This window comes from Heterodontus francisci, chromosome 11 (assembly GCF_036365525.1).
Source record: "Heterodontus francisci isolate sHetFra1 chromosome 11, sHetFra1.hap1, whole genome shotgun sequence".
In the NCBI taxonomy this organism is placed as follows: Eukaryota; Metazoa; Chordata; class Chondrichthyes; order Heterodontiformes; family Heterodontidae; genus Heterodontus; species Heterodontus francisci.
Window position 1 is genome coordinate 117,697,215 of NC_090381.1, and position 20,558 is coordinate 117,717,772.

Below are 20,558 nucleotides of genomic sequence, written 5' to 3' on the forward strand. Positions count from 1 at the left end.
ATGTGTTATCAAGAGCTCTTCATGAATAAAGAACCTACATTTAACAATCCCATTTGAATGGTTGGTGCATTTGTGTTCAGTATTAAGAAAAGAAAATATAATATGGTGGCAGCTTGTGGTTTCTGCTCAAAAAGCCAAAAGGGTACACTCCTGAAGCACAACTGAAATATGGGTGTAAATATGAGGCAATTCTCGCAGAGCGGCAAACTCGACAAGCTCTAGGTGCAGCTTCAATTATTGGCACGATACCTAGATAAACAAACCCAGCAAAACATGAGGGAGATGTGGTCTTTTGCATGCACACTACAGTTGTCCAGCACATCACAACATAAGCAAGGCATGTGGCAAGGGGCACTGGAAGCACCAGTGTAAAAAAAACCAACCCAGCAAGGGTTACCAAAGCTCATGACAAAACCCAGATAGGTGACAAGCAGATACAAGACTCTGGCAGGAGCAGAAGGCATGCCAAGCACCATGGGAAACATATCCATGCATTGGCTAGCAGAACTGAATAAGTGGACAATGACGATGATGACCCAAGTGTGGTGAGCAAGCATTTCATACTATCAACCTCACGGAATGCGTGGATGCCATGGCACTGTTAGAAGCATTTGCAACCATGAACATATGTCCTCATAAAGTTGGAAAAAACACTTTTTGGGCAAAGACTGACACTGGAGCGAGTACCATTATCCTCCCTCTTGGAATCCTAAAGGACATGTACCCCAGAAGTGGAAAACAATGGCACAGCCAACAACTGTAAAGCTCACGGTGTACAATGGATCAGCAATTCCATGCACTGGATCCATAATTAATGGATGGCTGGACACATTTCAAGACATTCAGGAAACATTGAGATCGTTTTGGGCATCCTGGGATGAGCTTAGAATATCCTGTGATATTATCTTTAAAGGAAAACAGGTTCTCATTCCTGATTCACTATGACAGGATATTTTGCAACAGTTACACCAAGCACACATGGGCATAGGCTGTACTAGAAGGCTAGCACAACAAACAGTATATTGGTCAGGGATTAGCAGCGACATTGAGGCAATTGTCAGGGAGTGCAAGGCACATCAAGAAGATATGATCAACCAACAGAATGAACCATTACTACCGCACAATGTTTTTGCACATCCATAGTCCGGGATTGCCACTGACCTTTTTCTTGTGCATCATGATGATTTCTTAATCATGACTGACTATTTTTCTAAATTTCCAATCATATATCAGTTGCAGGTTACGTCCAGCACAACCATTGCACATAGTTGAGTGGTATTTTTAATCTTGTTTGCAGCACCGCAGGAGATTGTTTCAGAAAATTGTCCTCAATATATAGGCAAGGCATTCCATAACCTATGTGAGAAGTGGGGAATGGCTCAGATTACTTTTGTCACCACACTATCCTAGGCTTGGCAGACAGCATGGTGTGTACCGTTAAATGCTTAATCGTCAAATATCGGCAGACCAGGCAAGACTTGTATGTGGCCATGTTACACCTCAGAGCAACACCAGTAAGTGCAACTATTCCTTCACTGGCAGAGCTGATGTTCGGCAGGCAGGTGTGAATGACTCTACCGAGTCACCATTCATCGACACAACCAGAGATATGGATGAATTTCTCGAAAGACAGGGGAAGATGAAGTATGTGCTTGACCGGCATGCAGGCAAAGAACTACCAAGCTAATGGTTGGACAGAAAGTTCAGATTTTACATGCCACTGATGAAACCTGGAATCCCACTGAGGTACCTAGAGTTATGTCCTGAACCAAGAACATAGGAGGTACTCACACCAAAGAGAACAGAACACATTGGAACAGAATCGGTGTCAAATCAGGGAAGTTCCTAATCATGAAATAACAAGAAATTCTGTTGCAAGCAGAGCAAGGTCAAAGACAAGATCTAAGCACAATCCTCCCACAGATACAGATCATAATGAGAACAGTCAGCAATCTCAGACTAGACTTACAGTGACCAGATTGGGGCATATCAGCAAACTACCATCACGCTTCATAGACTCATAAGCTTGCAGCCATATAAAGCGGTCAATTTGTACTGTATAAGAGTTTGTTGTATTGTAAAGAGATATTGGTTGTTCATTATTAGGGAATATGTTAAGTTAGAAAAGAGGGAGACATTGTGGTACACCTCTAAGTAGGTGTGGCTATAATCTACATACATCACCAGGTAGTAAATGATGTAAGGCACCATATGATAGGTAGTCATACAGGTTAAGATGTGATATAAAGAGCCCTTCAAGATTATTCATGAAGATTAAGTGGTACATGCACAAAGAACCCACATTTGAGTTTACCAATTCCATTCAACTGGTTGGTGCATTTGTGTTTCCTTTTCTTACTATTGAACACAACACCCATCACTGATCTTCTCTTTGGTTCTGACCTTCACTATTTTTCTTTTCCCCACCTCCCCCCTTTCCCTGCCTCTGAACTTACTTAAAGCTTACTACATTTCTAACTTATGCAGTTCTGATGAAAGGTCACAGACCTGAAACGTTAACAATTTCTCTCTCCACAGATGCTGCCAGACCTGCTGTGTATTTCCAGCCTTTTCTGCTTTTATTTCAACTTTTTTCAGCAATTCTCAAGTTCTCTACTACCAAGCTATTATTTATTTCAACTTATTGGTTCTCTGACATAGTGTATCACAGAACCTGCTGCAATTCCCAACAAGTTGTAAGGCATCACAGGTCAGATGCCATGCCAGGGCCTTAGGAAAGAAATGAAAATAGATGTAAAAAGGACTAGGTAAAGCCTTGGGCCAATGAGCTAGTGTCTGGTGCAAGTTACTAACCCTGCATCAGACTCTTACTATTCTTTAATCTAAACCAAACAGCTGAAGCTTCTCTAATCATTCATCGCAGTTAATTCCCATTGCACTGGGGATCAGTCTTGTTGCCCTACTCTGTTCCCTCTTCAAGAGGGGATCCCGTGCTAGTATAGGCTTAAGTAAGAGGTCTTGATAAAAGTTGGAGAGCTGGGGCTGTCTGTTGTGCCTGAAGAATGATGTGGTTTATGCGAGGAAGGGACGAACACGCCAAGTAAAAGGAAGAATACAAAATATTTTGCTGAAGAATCTAGATGAAGTATTGAAGATGGATGATAATTATCCTGATAATACCATAATTACATTCACATCCCACAATGCTTCTTGGCTGGGACAGAGATCACATCCTGTAAAAGGTAAATGATCTAATAGTTCATATAAGCATGGTCAATGCAATCTCCTCGACTGGTTTTGATCGGCTCAGGGAGTCGAAGAGGAATTTTCCAGATTTCTTTTCCCCTTACTGGGTTTCTTTTGTTTTGCCTCTCCAGGAAATACCATGGCTACTGGAGGTGGGAAGAGTTTCATCATGATAGTTGACGTGTGTGTGGGGCAGTCTTGGTGGACCAGCTGTTCCTTTCCTGTCCTTCATGTTTGTACTCGCACTGGGGAATCTAGAACACGAGGGCACAGTCTCAGGACAAGGGGTTGATCATTTAGGATCAAGATGAGGAGAAACTTCTTCACAGAAGGTTGTGAATATTTGGAATTCTCTCCCCCACAGGGTTGTGGATGTTCCATTGTTGAGTATATTTAAGGCAGAGAGAAAGACAGACAGATTTTTGATCTCTCAGGGAATAGAGGGATATGAGGAGTGGACGGGATAGTGGAGTTCAGGCAGATCAGCCATGATCATATTGAACGGTGGAGCAGGCTTGAGGGGCCGAATAGTCCACTCCTGCTCCTATTTCTTATGCTCTCATTAGCTGTATGACACTTACTGTATCATAGAACCTTCTCTCTAAATAGTTTCAAAATACCTTTTCCTAACCCTTGCCCCACCCACACATCCAGAATCTGATGCGTCAAACTTTCACAACAACAACTTGCATTTATAAAACACATTTAATGTAGTAAAAGGTACCAAGGTGCTTCACAGAAGCATTAACAGGATTTGACACCAATTCATATAGAGATGTTACAACAGGTGACCAAAAGCTTGATTCAAGGAATAGGTTTTAAGAAGTGTCTTAAAGGAAGAGAGAGGGGTAGAGGGATTTCGGGAGGGAATTCCAGAGCTGAACCTCGGCAGCATAAGGCATGGCTGCCAATAATGGGGCAATGGAAATCAGGGATGCACAAGAGGCCGGAATTGGAGGTTCACTGAGATCTGAGAGAGCTGTAGGACTGAAAGAGATTAGAGAAATCAGGAGGGGCGAGGAGGCAATTGAGGGATTTGAACATGTAGGTCAGCGAGCACAGGGTGATTGATGTATATGACTTGGAGCAAGTTAGGGTCCAGGCAGCAGGGTTCTGGATGAACTGAAGTTAATGGAGTGTGGAAAGTAGGAGACTGACCTGGATTCTGTTGGAATAGTTAACAGAGGTCATTTAGGATCATTCGTCAACTAACACTTCAGCTAGGGGAATTCCTAGGGCATGATTTGCATTAGCAAATTACAAAGTGGGAGGTCATTTCAGAGCATCACCATCCCACACACATGGAGCAATGAGCAGTTTGGCACTTCTGCACACTGACTCAGCACAACATTACATACACAGATATCTTTGATAATTGTCAATTGCAATAAATGAGGAACTATTTCATGGGAGAGTCACAAGATTCTTTAGTTTAGCACAATAAAGCACATCCCATTAAACAGTGATTTCTGATGACTTTAGCAGAGAAACAGTCTGGGAGAAGTTGTTGAGCCCCACAGTGTCAGTGAACTTGATTTAGTATCAGTAAGTATATAGTGTGTAACATGGGGTGCTGTCTGAGAGGAGGTACTGAGCCCAGCAGCAACAAAAAGCTGTCTTATCAGCTTTAACTGAGCACTGTCCTGTAAAGGCAAAATACTGATGCTGATGAGAAGCAATAGAAAATTGAATTGCATTAATTGTATCATCTAACATAATGCATATTTTAGTTGCGGGGGGAAGGGAGGGTGAGTGGATACTGATGGCAGGAGCCAATCATCATTGGAATATCTGGCTTCATATTATTGACTCGAATAAATGTTTTCAGGTGTAAATCCATCCTCAAAACACCAAATTAATAAGTTTTTTTCCCTTCCCAAAAGCTGTCTGACTTGTATTTCTAACATTTTCAGACTATTTATTAAGTTTGACAACATTTCTAGATTTTCATGTTACCCTCCAATGTCACTGAGATGTGATGGCAGTGCCCACAACCTGATGGCTGATATAGTGATCGCATTCCCAGGACCCTGCTCTTTCGTACCTTACGGTGCCCAGCTGCCACTTAATTGATATCTGTTTATCCATTTACAACAAGAACCTTATTAAATCATTACCTTTGGCACCAACACATGAGAATGCGGGGAGGACATAGCTTTAAGTCAACAAAATCCCCTATCAATTGATCTCCACATATAGACACCTTCCAATTGTACTGCCCCAGAGGAGATCAACTAACAGATCAGGACTCAAACCTCCATCCTCCCTAGTCTGTACAACTCAGTACCACACCAGGCTTTCCACTGAGTCAATGGAACAGCCTCAAGACAGTTGTGTTTTTAAAGGATGTGGGGTGATGGTGATACCCATAGTGTGACTCAGCAACCTCTCTCATGCATCATTCAGTTGAGTACTTCCATCAATTCCTCTTGTAAAATACCTTGAGAAAAGGGATTTATTTTGAAAAACAGGACTGAAGGTGGATGTCACATGTCCCAATGGCACACATCCTAGATTGCAGAAGGAAATCAGAGGAGAGATAGCAGAGGCTCTAATTCTAACCACTATTTTCCAATCCTTTATAGGTATGCAAACTGTGCCATGCAACTGGAAAGTAACCAATCTAACACCTTAGTTCAAGGTGGGAGAGAAGGATAAACTGGGTAGTAATACATCGGTTGCACTATCAATTTCAGGCAAACTCTTAGAATCCATAATTCAAGAACATATTAGTGAGAGATTATTCAGAGATGCATGAGTTAATCAAGGACAGCCAGAACAGATATGTTAAAGATGAGCTGTATTTGTCAAATTCAATCACAGATTTTTTTTTAAAGAAGTGATAGATAAAGGAAATGCAGTAGATAAGATGCATATTGATTTTCGGAAGGCATTTGATTACATGCATCACAGTAGGCTTGGTACAAACATTCTCAACACGTAGGCTTAGAAATTTGTTCATCCCAATTTGCTGCGTGAACAGTTTAGCCCGAGATACACCCGAGAACCTCAAGCTATGAAAGGTATAACGAGCAAGAGATAACCTGCTAACAAGATTACACACACTTTTCACAACCCATTTGAGTATTTTTGTCAATGAGTCACAATTTCTCCCTGGTGAGTAAGAGCTTTCCTTGGCTGGGAGGAATGAGAACCACCTTCTGCCTGTTCCAGAGTGTGGAGGTGGGGTGAGGGGAGGGAGGAAGCAGATTGCTAATTAAAAATAGAAAGCAGAGCACTTTAACAATGACAGATATGAAAAACTTCAGCAACAAAACCCTCTTAGTGTTGTTACGACCAGGTGAGAAAGAGGTCTAAGGTTCCCTTTCAGCCTTCACCTGGTCTGACCGTAACAGGGTTTAATTTTAAACAAACCATGTTTTTAGCTCCCCCTTAGTGAATCCTTGTTCACCGCTTTCCAATTATAAGGCAAAGAAACCAGCATACGCACAGGTTTTCTCAGGTTTAAATAAGAAAAATTTAAATTTATTTAACATAAACTCTAATTCAGTTAAGACCTGTGGATACATGATGCGCCCACGCTAGCATGCATACGTGATGCACACATGCAGATAGGGACAGAAAAGAGAAGAAAAAATAAAGTGGAAAAGTTTGAGGCAATATCTGAGGAGGTTTTGTTAGGGGTCTTCGAGCTCACTGTAGAGTCCTTGCTTGTTGGTAGATCCTGTTTTTTGTTGGGGACCAGTATTCTTTGGTTCAGAATTCTCATTGACATCCAGTGGGATAACATCACCCCATACTGCACCCACCCCACTCCCACTGCCCCTCACCCCCCCATATGGGTTGTGCGAGCCCATAAAACCTTTATAGGACTCATCGGCTGGTACAAAGATGATTACGACCATGGAAGGAGGATTCATGTCATGGCCTGAAAGGATTGTTGAGCAGCCCACAAGTTCCTCCACTACTTCAGACAGTTCTCCAAGGGAACAGTTTGAAGATGCAAATATAACTTGCCCAATAACACAACCCTCCCTTCTACATAAGCTTCATGCACAATTCCAAAAAACATAGCAGTAGTCAACACATGTGATCACTAAATGGCCTGCTTCCATGTTGTAAAGTTCAACAGACATCTTTCATTAGTTCCTCAATCATCAAACTGCATGGGCTGCCAAAAGAATCATAATCCAATCCCTGGGATAATAAATTAAATTCATTCCCCATATGGATATAATCTTAAAACTATAGCCAGGCCATTCAGGAAGCACTCTGCTCCCCCCCACCGCCACACCCCTCCTCCCCCGTGCCCCCCACCATACAAATGGCAGTGAAAATCTGGAACTCTCTCCCCAAAAGGCTGTGGATGCTGGCAGTCAGTTGGAGCTTTCAAGACTGTGATAGTTAGATTTTTGTTGGGTAAGGGAATCAAGAATTATGGAGAAAAGACAAATCGATGAAGTTGGGGTGCAGATTGACTATGATCTCATTGGATAGCGGAGCAGGCCTGAAGAACAGAATGGCCTCATCCTGCCCCTATCTTACTGTATCCTCAGGCTCAGAAACAGCGATCATTTCCCTGTTCTGAACTTGTGCACCAAGCTGATCTAGTGACACACAGAGATCCAGGTTGAAAAGGGAAACTCCACAGATCACAACAAATATACTTTGTACATTTGATTTAGTTTCCTCAATCATAATTTTTCAATAAGGAATTATACCCAAAATGCATCGATTTTCCATTGTGTTGAAACAGCAGCTATAGGTTTTGTTCACGGAGCTGTGCCATTGTAGTGATATATGTGGTATCCAACTCTTCAGATAGCATTTATACACCCATATTAACTTGAACCTTGCTGTGTACAAATTGGTTGCAGCATTTCCCTTCGTTACAACAGTAATTATACTTCCAAAGTACTTCATTGACTAGTGTGTGCTTTGGATGTTCTGAGGTCATGAATGGTGCTATAGAAATGCAAGTTCTTTCTTTAAATCCAAAAATGACTGACTAATCTTTCCGCATGTAGTAATTAACTATTACAACAATGAAATGGATGTGATTGGTGGAATTGTGTTAGTTTGGCACATTCCTGTTAACTGTATTGGAAGAGGGCAGGACAGCTCATGAATGCAAAAACATGCAACTTACTGTTCACTATTTATGAATCATTATGGTGTTTCCTAAGTGTTTTTATAATCTTATACTGAAGTATCTCCTGCCAAATTCTTAAACCAAATGGATAAAGCTAATTTTTGACAGGAAATTCTCATCTCCAGCTTCCAAACTTGATAGTGTATGTTACTGGACTAGTAATCCAGAGGTCTGGACTAATGATGCACAGACATGAGTTCAAATCCCACCACAGCATCTGGGGAATTTAATGTTCAATTAATTAAATAAATCTGGAATTAAAAAGCTCATAGCAGTAATGGGACCATGAAACTACCAGATTCTCATAAAAATCCATTTGCTTCACGAATGTCCTTCAGGGAAGGAAATCTGCCACCTTTACCCAGTCTGGTCTGCATGTGACTCCAGAACCACAGCAGTGTAGCTGATTCTTAACAGCCCTCTGAAATGGCCTAGAAAGCCACTCAGTTGTATTCAAGGCAGCTCACCACCACCTTCTCGAGGGCAATTGGGGATGAGCAATAAATGCTGGCCTAGCCAGTGACATCCACATCCTGTGACTGAATAAAAAGAAACTCATTTCATTGCAACTTCCCTTGTCTTTTTTTAAAAAAAAGTATTAGTACTGTGGTCAGTACTTCTGTGCACTACCTACTCTTGCTCCTTCATAGCTGTAAATGCAGCATTCCACAGTCTCTTCCTTTTCCCTAGATTCTCACTGTGAAATCATTGTGCACCGTTTTCTGTTCCTCATTGTTATGCAGTGACTTCTGCTGTATATGTGGATGTCAGGAAGGACCGAACTAGACCTGGCAGTAATGCCCACTACCATTAAATAGTTAGCTGCCAGTCATGGTCAGACTTTGTTTAGGCAAAGCACCAGGCAATAGCCAGGGTCAAAGAGCCAGGGTCAACATCTTCAAGTGAGAGGAGTTAAAGCAAGTTAGACAATAAAAAAAAATCACAATTTTAATCAGAATCAGCTGCAATTCCTAGAGTTTTCAAAAGAAGGAGTGGCGTTACAAACAAACAATTCTGAAAATTATTTAGTTGTGGAAAAAAAAAAATCACAAATTAATTCTTCCTTTTTTTTTCGTTACTCTTCACTGTTATGCTCGGGTGGATGTAAAGGTCTTATGACATTATTTGAAGAGGAGGAGGAGTTCTCCTGGTTTCTGGCCAACATTCTCCTCTCAACCAATACCACCAAAATCATATTATCTGGTTATTCATTCATTTTCCACTATCTGGTCTTCGCTGTATATTGGCTGCTCTGTTTTCCAGCACACCTGATTGAAAAGTCATCCATTGGTTTTGATGCACTTGGAGGATAAAGAAAAAAACATGACAAATGCTGGAAATTCATTGCGAACAGGAGAAAAAAAAATTCAATAAGTGATCCTAATTTTTTTGCTTTCTGCTCCTTTTGAATTCAGCCTCCAGCTACTTTGGGTGGTTTTATTCGGTTGGGTTGTGGTTTGGAATTACCCAGCAAAAACAGCAAAATTAAAGGCTTCAGATTATTTAAAAGTGCTCACAAATCGTGTACCGCAGATGTGAATCATTTATAGAAAGATTAAATTTCCATTGGATATACAGTACTAAACTATAAACTTTCCATAATTAGGATATATATTTCACATCCTCAATGTTAAAATCAAGACTCACACACCATTTCCAGCTCCAACTCATTCTTTTCTAGAACCACCTCCCTCAGTCTTCCCATTCTCCCAAAGAATATAGATTTGTAACACCTATACTTGGCATCACTTTCCCAATTTACCCTTGGCCTCTCTAATACTCTTTCCAACCTTGGCTGGGTCCTACCATTTAGGCCCTTAGCCCTCCTGTATGTTTCTCGTTGATTTTGTATATAGTTGCCGCAGGAACCAGCTAGCAAATCCATGAGCTAAACTGACTTTCTTTTCTCATTTGGCTTGTGGTTTGGAATTACCCATTACATCAAAACCCCTGATGGTATTCACAGAACGCGTACTCACAGAGGTCAATGAGCAGACGGGGAATAACGTCCAGATGGGGGCAAAAAAACAACACTTGGGGCAAGATTACGTTCACACCGTGGGAGAAAATAGTAAATAAAAGCAAAATACTGCAGATGCTGGAAATCTGAAATAAAAACAGAAAGCGCTGGAAGAACTCAGCAGGTGAGGCAGCATCTGTGAAGAGAGAGAGAAACAAAGTTAATGTTTCAGGTCTGTGGCCTTTCATCAGAATGGGGGAAATAGTGTTTGCAATGGGAGCACTTTCAGAAGAAGCAGGCAATAATTATGGGGAAGGGATTTGATAACTTTTTCATTTTTTTCCCTCTTTTTTACTTAACTGTTAGACCCCCCCCCCCCAATCTCAATTTTCAAACACCCTGGATTCTGATGTTCATAATTTAATGATCTGCATCATATTTTGGTGGCCAGGTGTTAGCTGTGGGGGAATAAAAACAAAACATTCCTGAACTGAAGACAAGGTTTTTTTGAAAATAATATAAAATGTGCTTCCATGTGAAGCAGGATGGTCACATTCCTGACAACAAACTGTGAGTAACTTCTTCCAATCTTATTGGGAAATAACAGCTTCATCTCATTAACAGCAGACTGCTCTAATTTAAGATTTAAATTCTTACATTAAACAACAAAATAGTCTTCTTCATGCATACATTTCTAACAGATTGAACAGACATCTCTGCTAACGTTGGATACTGCAACAGAGACACAGGCGACTATTGTAACAGATTCTGGAATATCAGAGCCTGCATTCCCACCGTATAAAAAGAGCTAAAATAAAAGCAAAATACTGCAGATGCTGGAAATCTGAAATAAAAACAAGAAATGCTGGAAATACTCAGCAGGTCTGGCAGCATCTGTGGAGACAGAAGCAGAGTTAATGTTTCAGGTCAGTGATCTCGGGCCTGATGAAAGGTCACACGCCTGAAACGTTAACTCTGCTTCGCTCTATACAGATGTACACATCTGTGCCAGTCCTGGGCATTTCCAGTGCCCGAGACCGGCATGTGTGCAGGAAGTGTCTCCAGCTGCAGCTCCTGGAAGCCCGGGTTTCGGAGCTGGAGACACTGTGGAGCATCCACGAGGCGGAGAGTATCGTGGATAGCACGTATAGAGAGGTGGTCACACTGCAGACTCAGACTCCACAGGCAGGAAGGGGAATGGGTGACCACCAGGCAGAGCAAGAGGACTAGGCAGGCAGTCCAGGAATCTCCTGTGGCTGTTCCCCTGCAAAACAGATATACTGCTTTGGATACTGTTGGGGGGAATGGCCTCTCAGGGGAAAGCAGCAACAGTCCAATTCGTTGCACCACGGTTGGCTCTGCTGCACAGGGGAGGAGTAAATCCTAGACTGGGTATTGTGTAATGAGTGTGGGAATGCAATAGTTATAGGGGATTCAATTGTAAGGGGAATAGATAGGCGTTTCTGTGGCTGCAAAAGAGACTCCAGGATGGTATGTTGCCTCCCTGGTGCGAGGGTCAAGGATGCCTCAGAGCGGTTACAGGACATTCTGAAAGGGGAGGGTGAACAGCCAGTGGTCGTGGTACACATTGGTACAAACAACATAGTAAAAAAAACGATGAGGTCCTAAAAGCAGAATATAGGAAGCTAGGAAGTAAGTTCAAAAGTAGGACCTCAAAAGGTAGTCATCTCAGGATTACTACCAGTGCCACGTGCTAGTCAGAGTAGAAATAGCAGGATATATCGGATGGATACGTGGCTGAAGAGATGGTGTGAGGGGGAGGGTTTTAGATTCCGGGGGCATTGGGACCAGTTCTGGGGGAGGTGGGACCAGTACAAACTGGACGGGTTACACCTGGGTAGGACCGGGACTGATGTCCTCGGGGGAGTATTTTCTGCAGTGGTTGGGGAGGATTTAAACTAAAATGGCAGGGGGATGAGGACCTTTGCAAGGAGTCAGAGGAGAGGGGAATCAAAGACAAGAACAAAAGACAGGAAGGGGAATAAGAAACGTGATAGGCAGAGAAATCAAGGGCCAGAATCAAACAGGGCCACAATGAAAAATAGTGGGAAGAGGACAAATAATGTTAAAAAGACAAGCCTTAAGGCTTTGTGCCTTAACACGCAGAGCGTTCGCAATAAATTGGATGAATTAATCCCGCAAATAGATGTAAAGGGGTATGATATAGTTGGGATTACGGAGACATGGCTGCAAGGTGACCAGGGATGGGAAATGAACATCTAGGGATATGCAGTATTTCGGAAGGACAGACAAAAAGCGAAAGGTGGTGGAGTTGCATTGCTGGTTAAAGAGGAAATTAACGCAACAGTGAGGAAAGATATTAGCTCTGACGATGTGGAATCTGTATGGGTAGAGCTGAGAAACACTAAGGGACAAAAAACGTTAGTGGGGGTTGTATATAGACCCCCAAACTGTAGTGGTGATGTTGGGAATGGCATTAAACAGGAAATTAGAGACGCATGCGATAAAGGAACATCTGTAATCATGGGTGACTTTAATCTGCATATAGATTGGACAAATCAAATTAGTCACAATACCGTCGAGGAGGAATTGGAGTGTATACGATATTGTTTTCTGGACCAATACGTTGAGGAACCAACTAGAGAATAGGCCATCCTAGACTAAGTATTTTGTAATGAGAAAGGAATAATTGACAATATTGTGGTGCGAAACCCCTTGGGGATGAGCGACCATAATATGATACAATTTTTCATCAAGGTGGAGAGTGACGTAGTTGATTCTGAATCTCAGTAAAGGTAACTACGAAGGTATGAGGCGCGAGCTGGCTATGATGGATTGGGAAATGTTACTTAAAGGGAAGATGGTGGATAGGCAATGGCAAACATTTAAAGAGTGCATGGATAAACTGCAACAATTGTTTATTCCTGTCTGGTGCAAAAGTAAAACGGGGAAGGTAACCAAACCATGGCTTACAAGGGAAATTAGAGATAGCATTAGATCCAAGGAAGAGGCATATAAATCTGCCAGAAAAAACAACAGACCTGAGGATTGGCAGCAGTTTAGAATTCAGCAAAGGAGGACCAAAGGATTGATTAAGAAGGGGAAAACAGAGTACGAGAGTAAGCTTGCGAGGAACACAAAAGCTGACTGTAAAAGTTTCTATAGGTATGTGAAGAGAAAAAGATTGGTGAAGACAAATGTAAGTCCCTTACAGTCAGAAACAGGTGACTTTATTATGGGGAACAAAGAAATGGCTGACCAACTAAATGCATACTTTGGTTCTGGCTTCACAAAGGAGGACACAAATATCATACCAGAAATGTTGGGGAACACAGGGCTTAGTGAGAGAGAGGAACTGAAGGAAATCAGTATTAGTAGAGAAATGGTGTTGGGGAAATTGATGGGATTGAAGGCCGATAAGTCCCCAGGGCCTGATGGTATGCATCCCAGAGTACTTAAGGAAGTGGCCCTAGAAATAGTAGATGCATTGGTGGTCGTCTTCCAAGATTCTATTGACTCTGGAACAGTTCCTACAGATTGGAGGGTAGCTAATGTAACCCCACTATTTAAAAAGGGAGGTAGAGAGAAAGCAGGGAATTATAGACCAGTCAGCCTGACATCGGTAGTGGGGAAAATTCTAGAGTCCATTATCAAAGATTTTATAGCAGAGCACTTAGAGAACAGTGGTAGAATCGGGCAGAGTCAGCATGGATTTACAAAAGGGAAATCATGCTTGACAAATCTACTAGAATTCTTCGAGGATTTAACTAGTAGAGTTGATGAGGGGGAGCCAGTGGATGTGGTTTATTTGGACTTTCAGAAGGTTTTCGACAAAGTCCCACATAAGAGATTAGCGTGTAAAATTAAAGTGCATGGGATTGGGGGTAGTATGTTGCGATGGACAGAAAATTGGTTGGCGGACAGGAAACAAAGAGTAGGAATAAATGGGTCTTTTTCCAAATGGCAAGCAGTGTCTAGTGGGGTACCGTAGGGATCGGTGCTGGGACCCCAGCTATTCACAATTTCTATTAATGATTTAGATGAGGGAACTAAATGTAATATCTCCTAATTTGCAGATAGCACAAAACTGGGTGGGAGGGTGAGTTGTGACGAGGATGCAGAGAGGCTTCAGGGTGATTTGGACAAGTTGAGTGAGTGGGCTAATGCATGGCAAATGCAGTATAATGTAGATAAATGTGAGGTTATCCACGTTGGTAGCAAAAACAGGAAGGAAGATTATTATCTGAACGGCTGTAAACTGAGAGAGGGGAGTATGCAACAAGATCTGGGTGTTCTCGTACACCAGTCGCTGAAGGTAAGCATGCAGGTGTAACAGGCGGTAAAAAAGGCAAATGGTATGTTGGCCTTCATAGCGAGAGGATTCGAGTACAGGAGCAGGGATGTCTTGCTGCAATTCTACAGGGCCTTGGTGAGGCCACACCTGGAATATTGTGTGCAGTTTTGGTCTCCTTATCTGAGGAAGGATGTTCTTGCTATAGAGGGAGTGCAGCAAAGGTTTACCAGACTGATTCCTGGGATGGCGGGACTGATGTATGAGGAGAGATTGAGTCTGTTAGGATTATACTCGCTGGAGTTCAGAACAATGAGGGGGGTTCTCATAGAAACCTATAAAATTCTAACAGGACTTGACAGGGTAGATGCAGGAAGGATGTTCCCGATGGTGGGGGAGTCCAGAACCAGGGGTCATAGTCTCAGGATACCTTTCAGGACTGAGATGAGGAGAAATTTCTTCACCCAGAGAGTGGTGAGCCTGTGGAATTCACTACCACGAAAAGCAGTTGAGGCCAAAACATTGTATGTTTTCAAGAAGGAATTAGATATAGCTCTTGGGTCTAAAGGGATCAAAGGGTATGGGGCGAAAGCAGGAACAGGTTACTGAGTTGGATGATCAGCCATGATCATAATGAATGGTGGAGCAGGCTCGAAGGGCCGAATGGCCTACTCCTGCTCCTATTTTCTAAGTTTCTATCTGTTACATTTGATCTGTACTCCAGGCATCTCCATAACCTGTAGCTATTCATTATAACTTTGACCCACCACAAACAAGTTTTTGAGTAAAGCTGTAGCCTTTCTCGTGGAATACATAGTGACTAGCTTTCAGAAGTACTGCTGATCGACCTGCCAAAATAACCTCTGGACCCCTCAATTTGCTCTCCCATCTCAAATCAGATTCTACCATCTCACTCCCAAGAGTAAAATTATTTCTGTTTTAAATGGACTTGATACAATTTTTTAAAACACAAATTCTGTCCTAATAATAAAACATGTATTCCAGATAAGAGTATCCATCTGATACTACTTGTGGAAGAAACTGATCCCGGTCATGTGCTCTCCCAGCTACTGCTATGTATTCCACACTCATTACTCACAACTAGGTGATTTCCAAAGTAACTTAATATACGCAATATATTCAGTTACAGGCTTAGATAAACTTTACTTCAGTTTAAAAAAATACAAACACCTCTAAAACATGATTTATGGACCAGCTTGTATGTTAGTCCATTAAATTTGTCGTCTACCATGGTAAATTGGGGCGGCGCAGTGGTTAGCAGCGCAGCCTCATAGCTCCAGTGACCCGGGTTCGATTCTGGGTACTGCCTGTGCAGAGTTTGCAAGTTCTCCCTGTGACCATATGGGTTTTCGCCGGGTGCTCTGGTTTCCTCCCACAGCCAAACACTTACAGGTTGATAGGTAAATTGGCCATTGTAAATTGCCCCTAGTGTAGGTAGGTGGTAGGAGAATGGTGGGGATGTGATAGGAATATGGGATTAATGTAGGATTAGTATAAATGGGTGGTTGATGGTCGGCACAGACTCGATGGGCCGAAGGGCCTGTTTCAGTGCTGTATCTCTAAATAAATAAATAAAATAAAGGAGGTTAGGTTCAATCACGCACTGCCTGAAGAGGTGGTAGAGGCAGGAACCCTCACAACATTTAAGTAGTATTTAGATGAGCACTTGAAACGCCATAGCGTATAATGCTACGGGCCAAGTGCTGGAAAAAGGGGTCAGAATAGTTAGGTGCTTGATGGCCGGCACAGACACGATGGGCCGAAGGGCCTGTTTCTGTGCTGTATGACTCTATGACCAGGACACCTCTTAAAATTTAATGGAGGCGTTTTGGATTAATTTCTTCCTTTCATCCGTTCTGTCCAGTTTTGCGGATTGTTAAAAAATGTCATCAGCACTTGCTGTTTTCAGGAAGTTAATGGCAAGGGAGGTGAATTATCATTTGCCGAGGTGCTACTGTAAACTCAGAAATCGTGAAACACTTTGATCAAGTAAATAAGGAGCAGTGACAGGAGGGTCGGTAACCAGAGGACACAGATTTAAAGTAACTGGCAAAAGGACCAGAGGGGAGATGAGGAGAATATTTTTTTATGCAGCAAGTTGTTGTGATCTGGAACGCACTGCCTGAGGGCGGTGGAAGCAGATTCAATAGCAAATTTCAAAAGGGGATTGGATAAATACCTGAAGGGAGAAAATTTTCAGGGTTATGGGGAAAGGGCAGGGGGTAGCGGGACTAATTGGGTCGCTCTTTCAAAGAGCCAGCACAGGCTGAATGGGCCAAATGGCCTCCTTGTGTGTTGTATCACGCTGATCCGAATTCAGTTTCAGCTCTGGATGTCTGGTAATCCTTCCTCAATACCCATCCACACACCCCCAACTTAACCCATTACCCCCATTAATGTTCTCAATCCTTTTTGGTTAAAGAAAATAATTTCAAAAACAAAAATAGACAGAAAAACAGCTAAACAGAGAAAAGGGCATTAATTATTCATTTTAATTCTTGGCAAGTGTTTCATTTTAAAAGAGGTTCTGTTGGTTCACATTCCTTTCTCAGCTCAAATGCAGTGTTTTCCTTGCACTTATAGTCACGTCAGCTTGATTCTTTTAGTTTTGATCCTCCATTTCGAACAGCTATTCCAAAAATTAATCAGATTTAGAGAGTCAAAAAACACAGCAGGTTACTGTGTTGTGACATGCTGTATTTGAGAGTGGCAGCATGTGGAGACTTCAGTCTGGGGATACTCTGTCAGGGGGCAAGGTAAGGTGTTTGTACCGTCGAGACCCTGGCAGATGGAGTGTGGCAATGGCTGAGGCACAGGGTAGCTGTGAACTGGCCCAGATATCTACCTTCATAGCTGCAAAATAATGTCCAACACTGGAAGTCACAGGCTGAAGTTAAAACAGAGGAGAAACCTTAGCAAATCAAGTAAGCAGGTTTTCTTTTTCTAGACGACGTGAATACAAAATGTTTTCTAAAACTGTCATACAGAAACCGAATTGAATGCTGTCATATAGCCAATACAAACACCGTGGACTACCCCCAAGAAACAGCTTTGCAAAATTTTAAAAAAATTAAGAATTTGAACGAGAACCAGAAATAAAAATGGCATTATTGCACAGCATCTGAAAGATGACAGGCAGGTTAACATTTCGGGTGTGCTCTGAAAGGGGTTCCAAAACAAAACACAAACCTGTCCCATCTCATTTCGCTCAGCACTTCCAGTGTTTTCAGTTTTTATTTCAGATTTACAGCATTCACAACTTGCTTTCCTCTAAACTTAAGAAAAACCCAGAAAAAAAAAATCAGCCGAACAAATTGATTGCATCAGTTCTGATGAAAGGTCACAGACCTGAAACGTTAACTCTGCTTCTCTCCTCAGATGCTGCCAGACCTGCTGAGTATTTCAAGCACTTTGTTTTTATTTCAGATTTATAGCATCCGCAGTATTTTGCTTTTAAAGTCGATGTATTGCTACATAGCCACATGCACAAACAGCAGAGTTTATTGAACAAACACACAAATTGTACACAGATGTGACATCGCACTATTTCACTAAAGCTTCTTGATTAAAATGTCAGATACAACACCCAGCTGATGCTAGCCATGGACAGAATCAGGAACATCTCAAAACCATTTTCTTTTAATGAATCTTAGGCTTCATTTAACTTCAATAAAATATTTCATGTTGAAGTAGCACATAACAAATGCAAACTTTATACTCAATCTCTTCAAGGATCTAATGCCTTTGTAAAGCGATATTATAAAAATGAACTCACCGTTGAAAATGGGGCTCTGGGAGATACTGCAGCAGTGGAAATGAAGGTGGCTCAACATTCATCTTGCCAATCCTTTCTTCAAACTTTTGTTGTAAAAACATAAACTGTGACAGTTGGTTGGATGCAACAGGATAAATGTAGCACTAGATGGGTCTTTGGACTTTTTTTAAACTCACGTTTATGGGTTGCACCCTTACTCACCCTGGCCAATCAGGCCCAGCTTCTGACTAGGACATCATAACCGACAAGGACTGATAGTCGGACATCCCAATCCCTCTTCAAGGTCTCTGACAAGGACCCTCAGCGCTGACAACATTTGTTCAGTCAAACACAACTCTCGCATTGAACTGTGGAGCCATCAGTCATTGGCTGCCTCTTACATGACATAAAGGTTTAATTGTGGCTTGCACAGTGTTTTGCACATTATTACTGCGTCTGCTCAAGATGACTGTTCTTCCTGCCCATTCTGGCCATTCACAATCACTAGTTGATGCAGTCTCCGATCAAGGCTTTAGCAGATGTGGTATGAGGACAGCCTAGGGGAATTTTACTGTAAGCCCTGATATTACTAAACCTGCTGCACTGTGGTTTAAAGCGGTGCCGTGGGCAGGGTACTAAGTTAACACAAGAAAAGCTGCTTCCATTGCACATTCATGTCCTCATAAACTCAAACAGTAGACCATAAACCTCGGCTGGTCTGTGGTTTTCGTGAATGGATACAGGATGATTCAGTTGCTAAATTAAAGGTGATTCCCGGGCAAAAATAGAAGCCGAGCCCAAGTTTGCAATCCAATCTGCCTTTTAGGTACTGCACCCTCGGCAGAAAGGGAGCCCTACATCTGACCTGCCCACAATGCATTTCAGCAGCTGACAATGCCAACAAGATGCCAGGTTCATGACCAAAACTAAGATGCTCAGAATTCAGAGTGAATTTTAGGTGATCCTGTCATCCGGAAAAATCTCCAAGTACATACCAGATTAGTAGAGTTATTTAAAACCGACTCCGCTACCACCCATGCTGATAATCACAACATCTGCAAACTATGAATACTTCAAGAGACAGCAAGGGAGAGGGGAGGTGGTGCTTGAGCTCTGAACCAACTCCAGCCCAAACACCACAGAACGCGCAACAAGTGCTAGCTACAGCTGTAGAAGGCCTTTCAGAAATTTCCTCAGTGAAAACATATGTTTTTTTATTCATTCATGGAATGTGGGCGTCGCTGGCTAGGCCAGCATTTATTGTCCATCCCTAATCGCCCTTGAGAAGGTGGTGGTGAGCTGCCTTCTTGAACTACTGCAGTCCATATGGTGTGGGTACACACACAGTGCTGTTAGGAAGGGAGTTCCAGGATTTTTACCCAGCGACAGTGAAGGAACGGTGATATAGTTCCAAGTCAGGATGGTGTGTGGCTCGGAGGGGAACTTGCAGGTGGTGATGTTCCCAGGCACCCTTGTCCTTGTAGGTGGTTGAGGTCGCTGGTTTGGAAGGTGCTGTCTAAGGAGCCTGGGAGCATTGTTGCAGTACATCTTGTAGATGGTACACACTGCTGTCACTGTGCATCGGTGATGGAGGGAGTGAATGTTTGTAGATGGGGAGCCAATCAAGCGGGCTGCTTTGTCCTGGATGGTGTCGAGCTTCTTGAGTGTTGTTGGAGCTGCACCCATCCAGGCAAGTGGAGAGTATTCTATCACACTCCTGACTTGTGCCTTGTAGATGGAGGACAGGCTTACGGAGGCCAGAGGTGAGTTACTCGCTGCAGGATTCCTAGCCTCTCACCTGCTCTCGTAGCAAAGGTAGTTATATGGCTACTCCAGTTCAGTTGCTAGTCAATGGTAACCCCAGGATGTTGATAGTGGGGGATTCAGCGATCATAACGGCACTGAATGTCAATGGGAGATGGTTAGATTCTCTCTTGTTGGAGATGGTCAGTGTCTGGCACTTGTGTGGCTCGAATGTTACTTGCCACTTATCAGCCCAAGCCTGGATATTGTCCAGGTCTTGCTGTATTTCTACATGGACTGCTTCAGTATCTGAGGAGTCACGAATGGTGCTGAACATTGTGCAATCATCAGAGAACATCCCCACTTCTGAACTTATGATTGCAGGAAGGTTATTGATGAAGCAACTGAAGATGGTTAGGCCTAGGACACGACCCTGAGGAACTCCTGCAGCTCAGATGATTGACCTCCAACAACCACAACCATCTTC

At 42.5% G+C, this 20,558-nt stretch overlaps 1 protein-coding gene across 6 annotated transcripts in view; it reads right to left on the reverse strand.

Annotated features, from left to right (window-relative positions):
* The window catches only part of tp63 (tumor protein p63), a 399,995-nt gene extending 381,219 nt beyond the window's left edge, over window positions 1-18,776 (reverse strand). For 2 of the 6 annotated variants that reach the window (XM_068042838.1, XM_068042833.1), the window contains exon 1: window positions 18,350-18,775. In XM_068042838.1, coding sequence (XP_067898939.1) covers window positions 18,350-18,450 — 101 coding nt within the window. In that variant the 5' untranslated portion in view covers window positions 18,451-18,775. Of the gene's footprint in view, window positions 1-18,349 lie in introns of all 6 variants that reach the window. The other 4 variants (XM_068042836.1, XM_068042839.1, XM_068042835.1 and 1 more) reach the window with 3 other exon arrangements.
* Window positions 18,777-20,558: the final 1,782 nt, after the last annotated feature.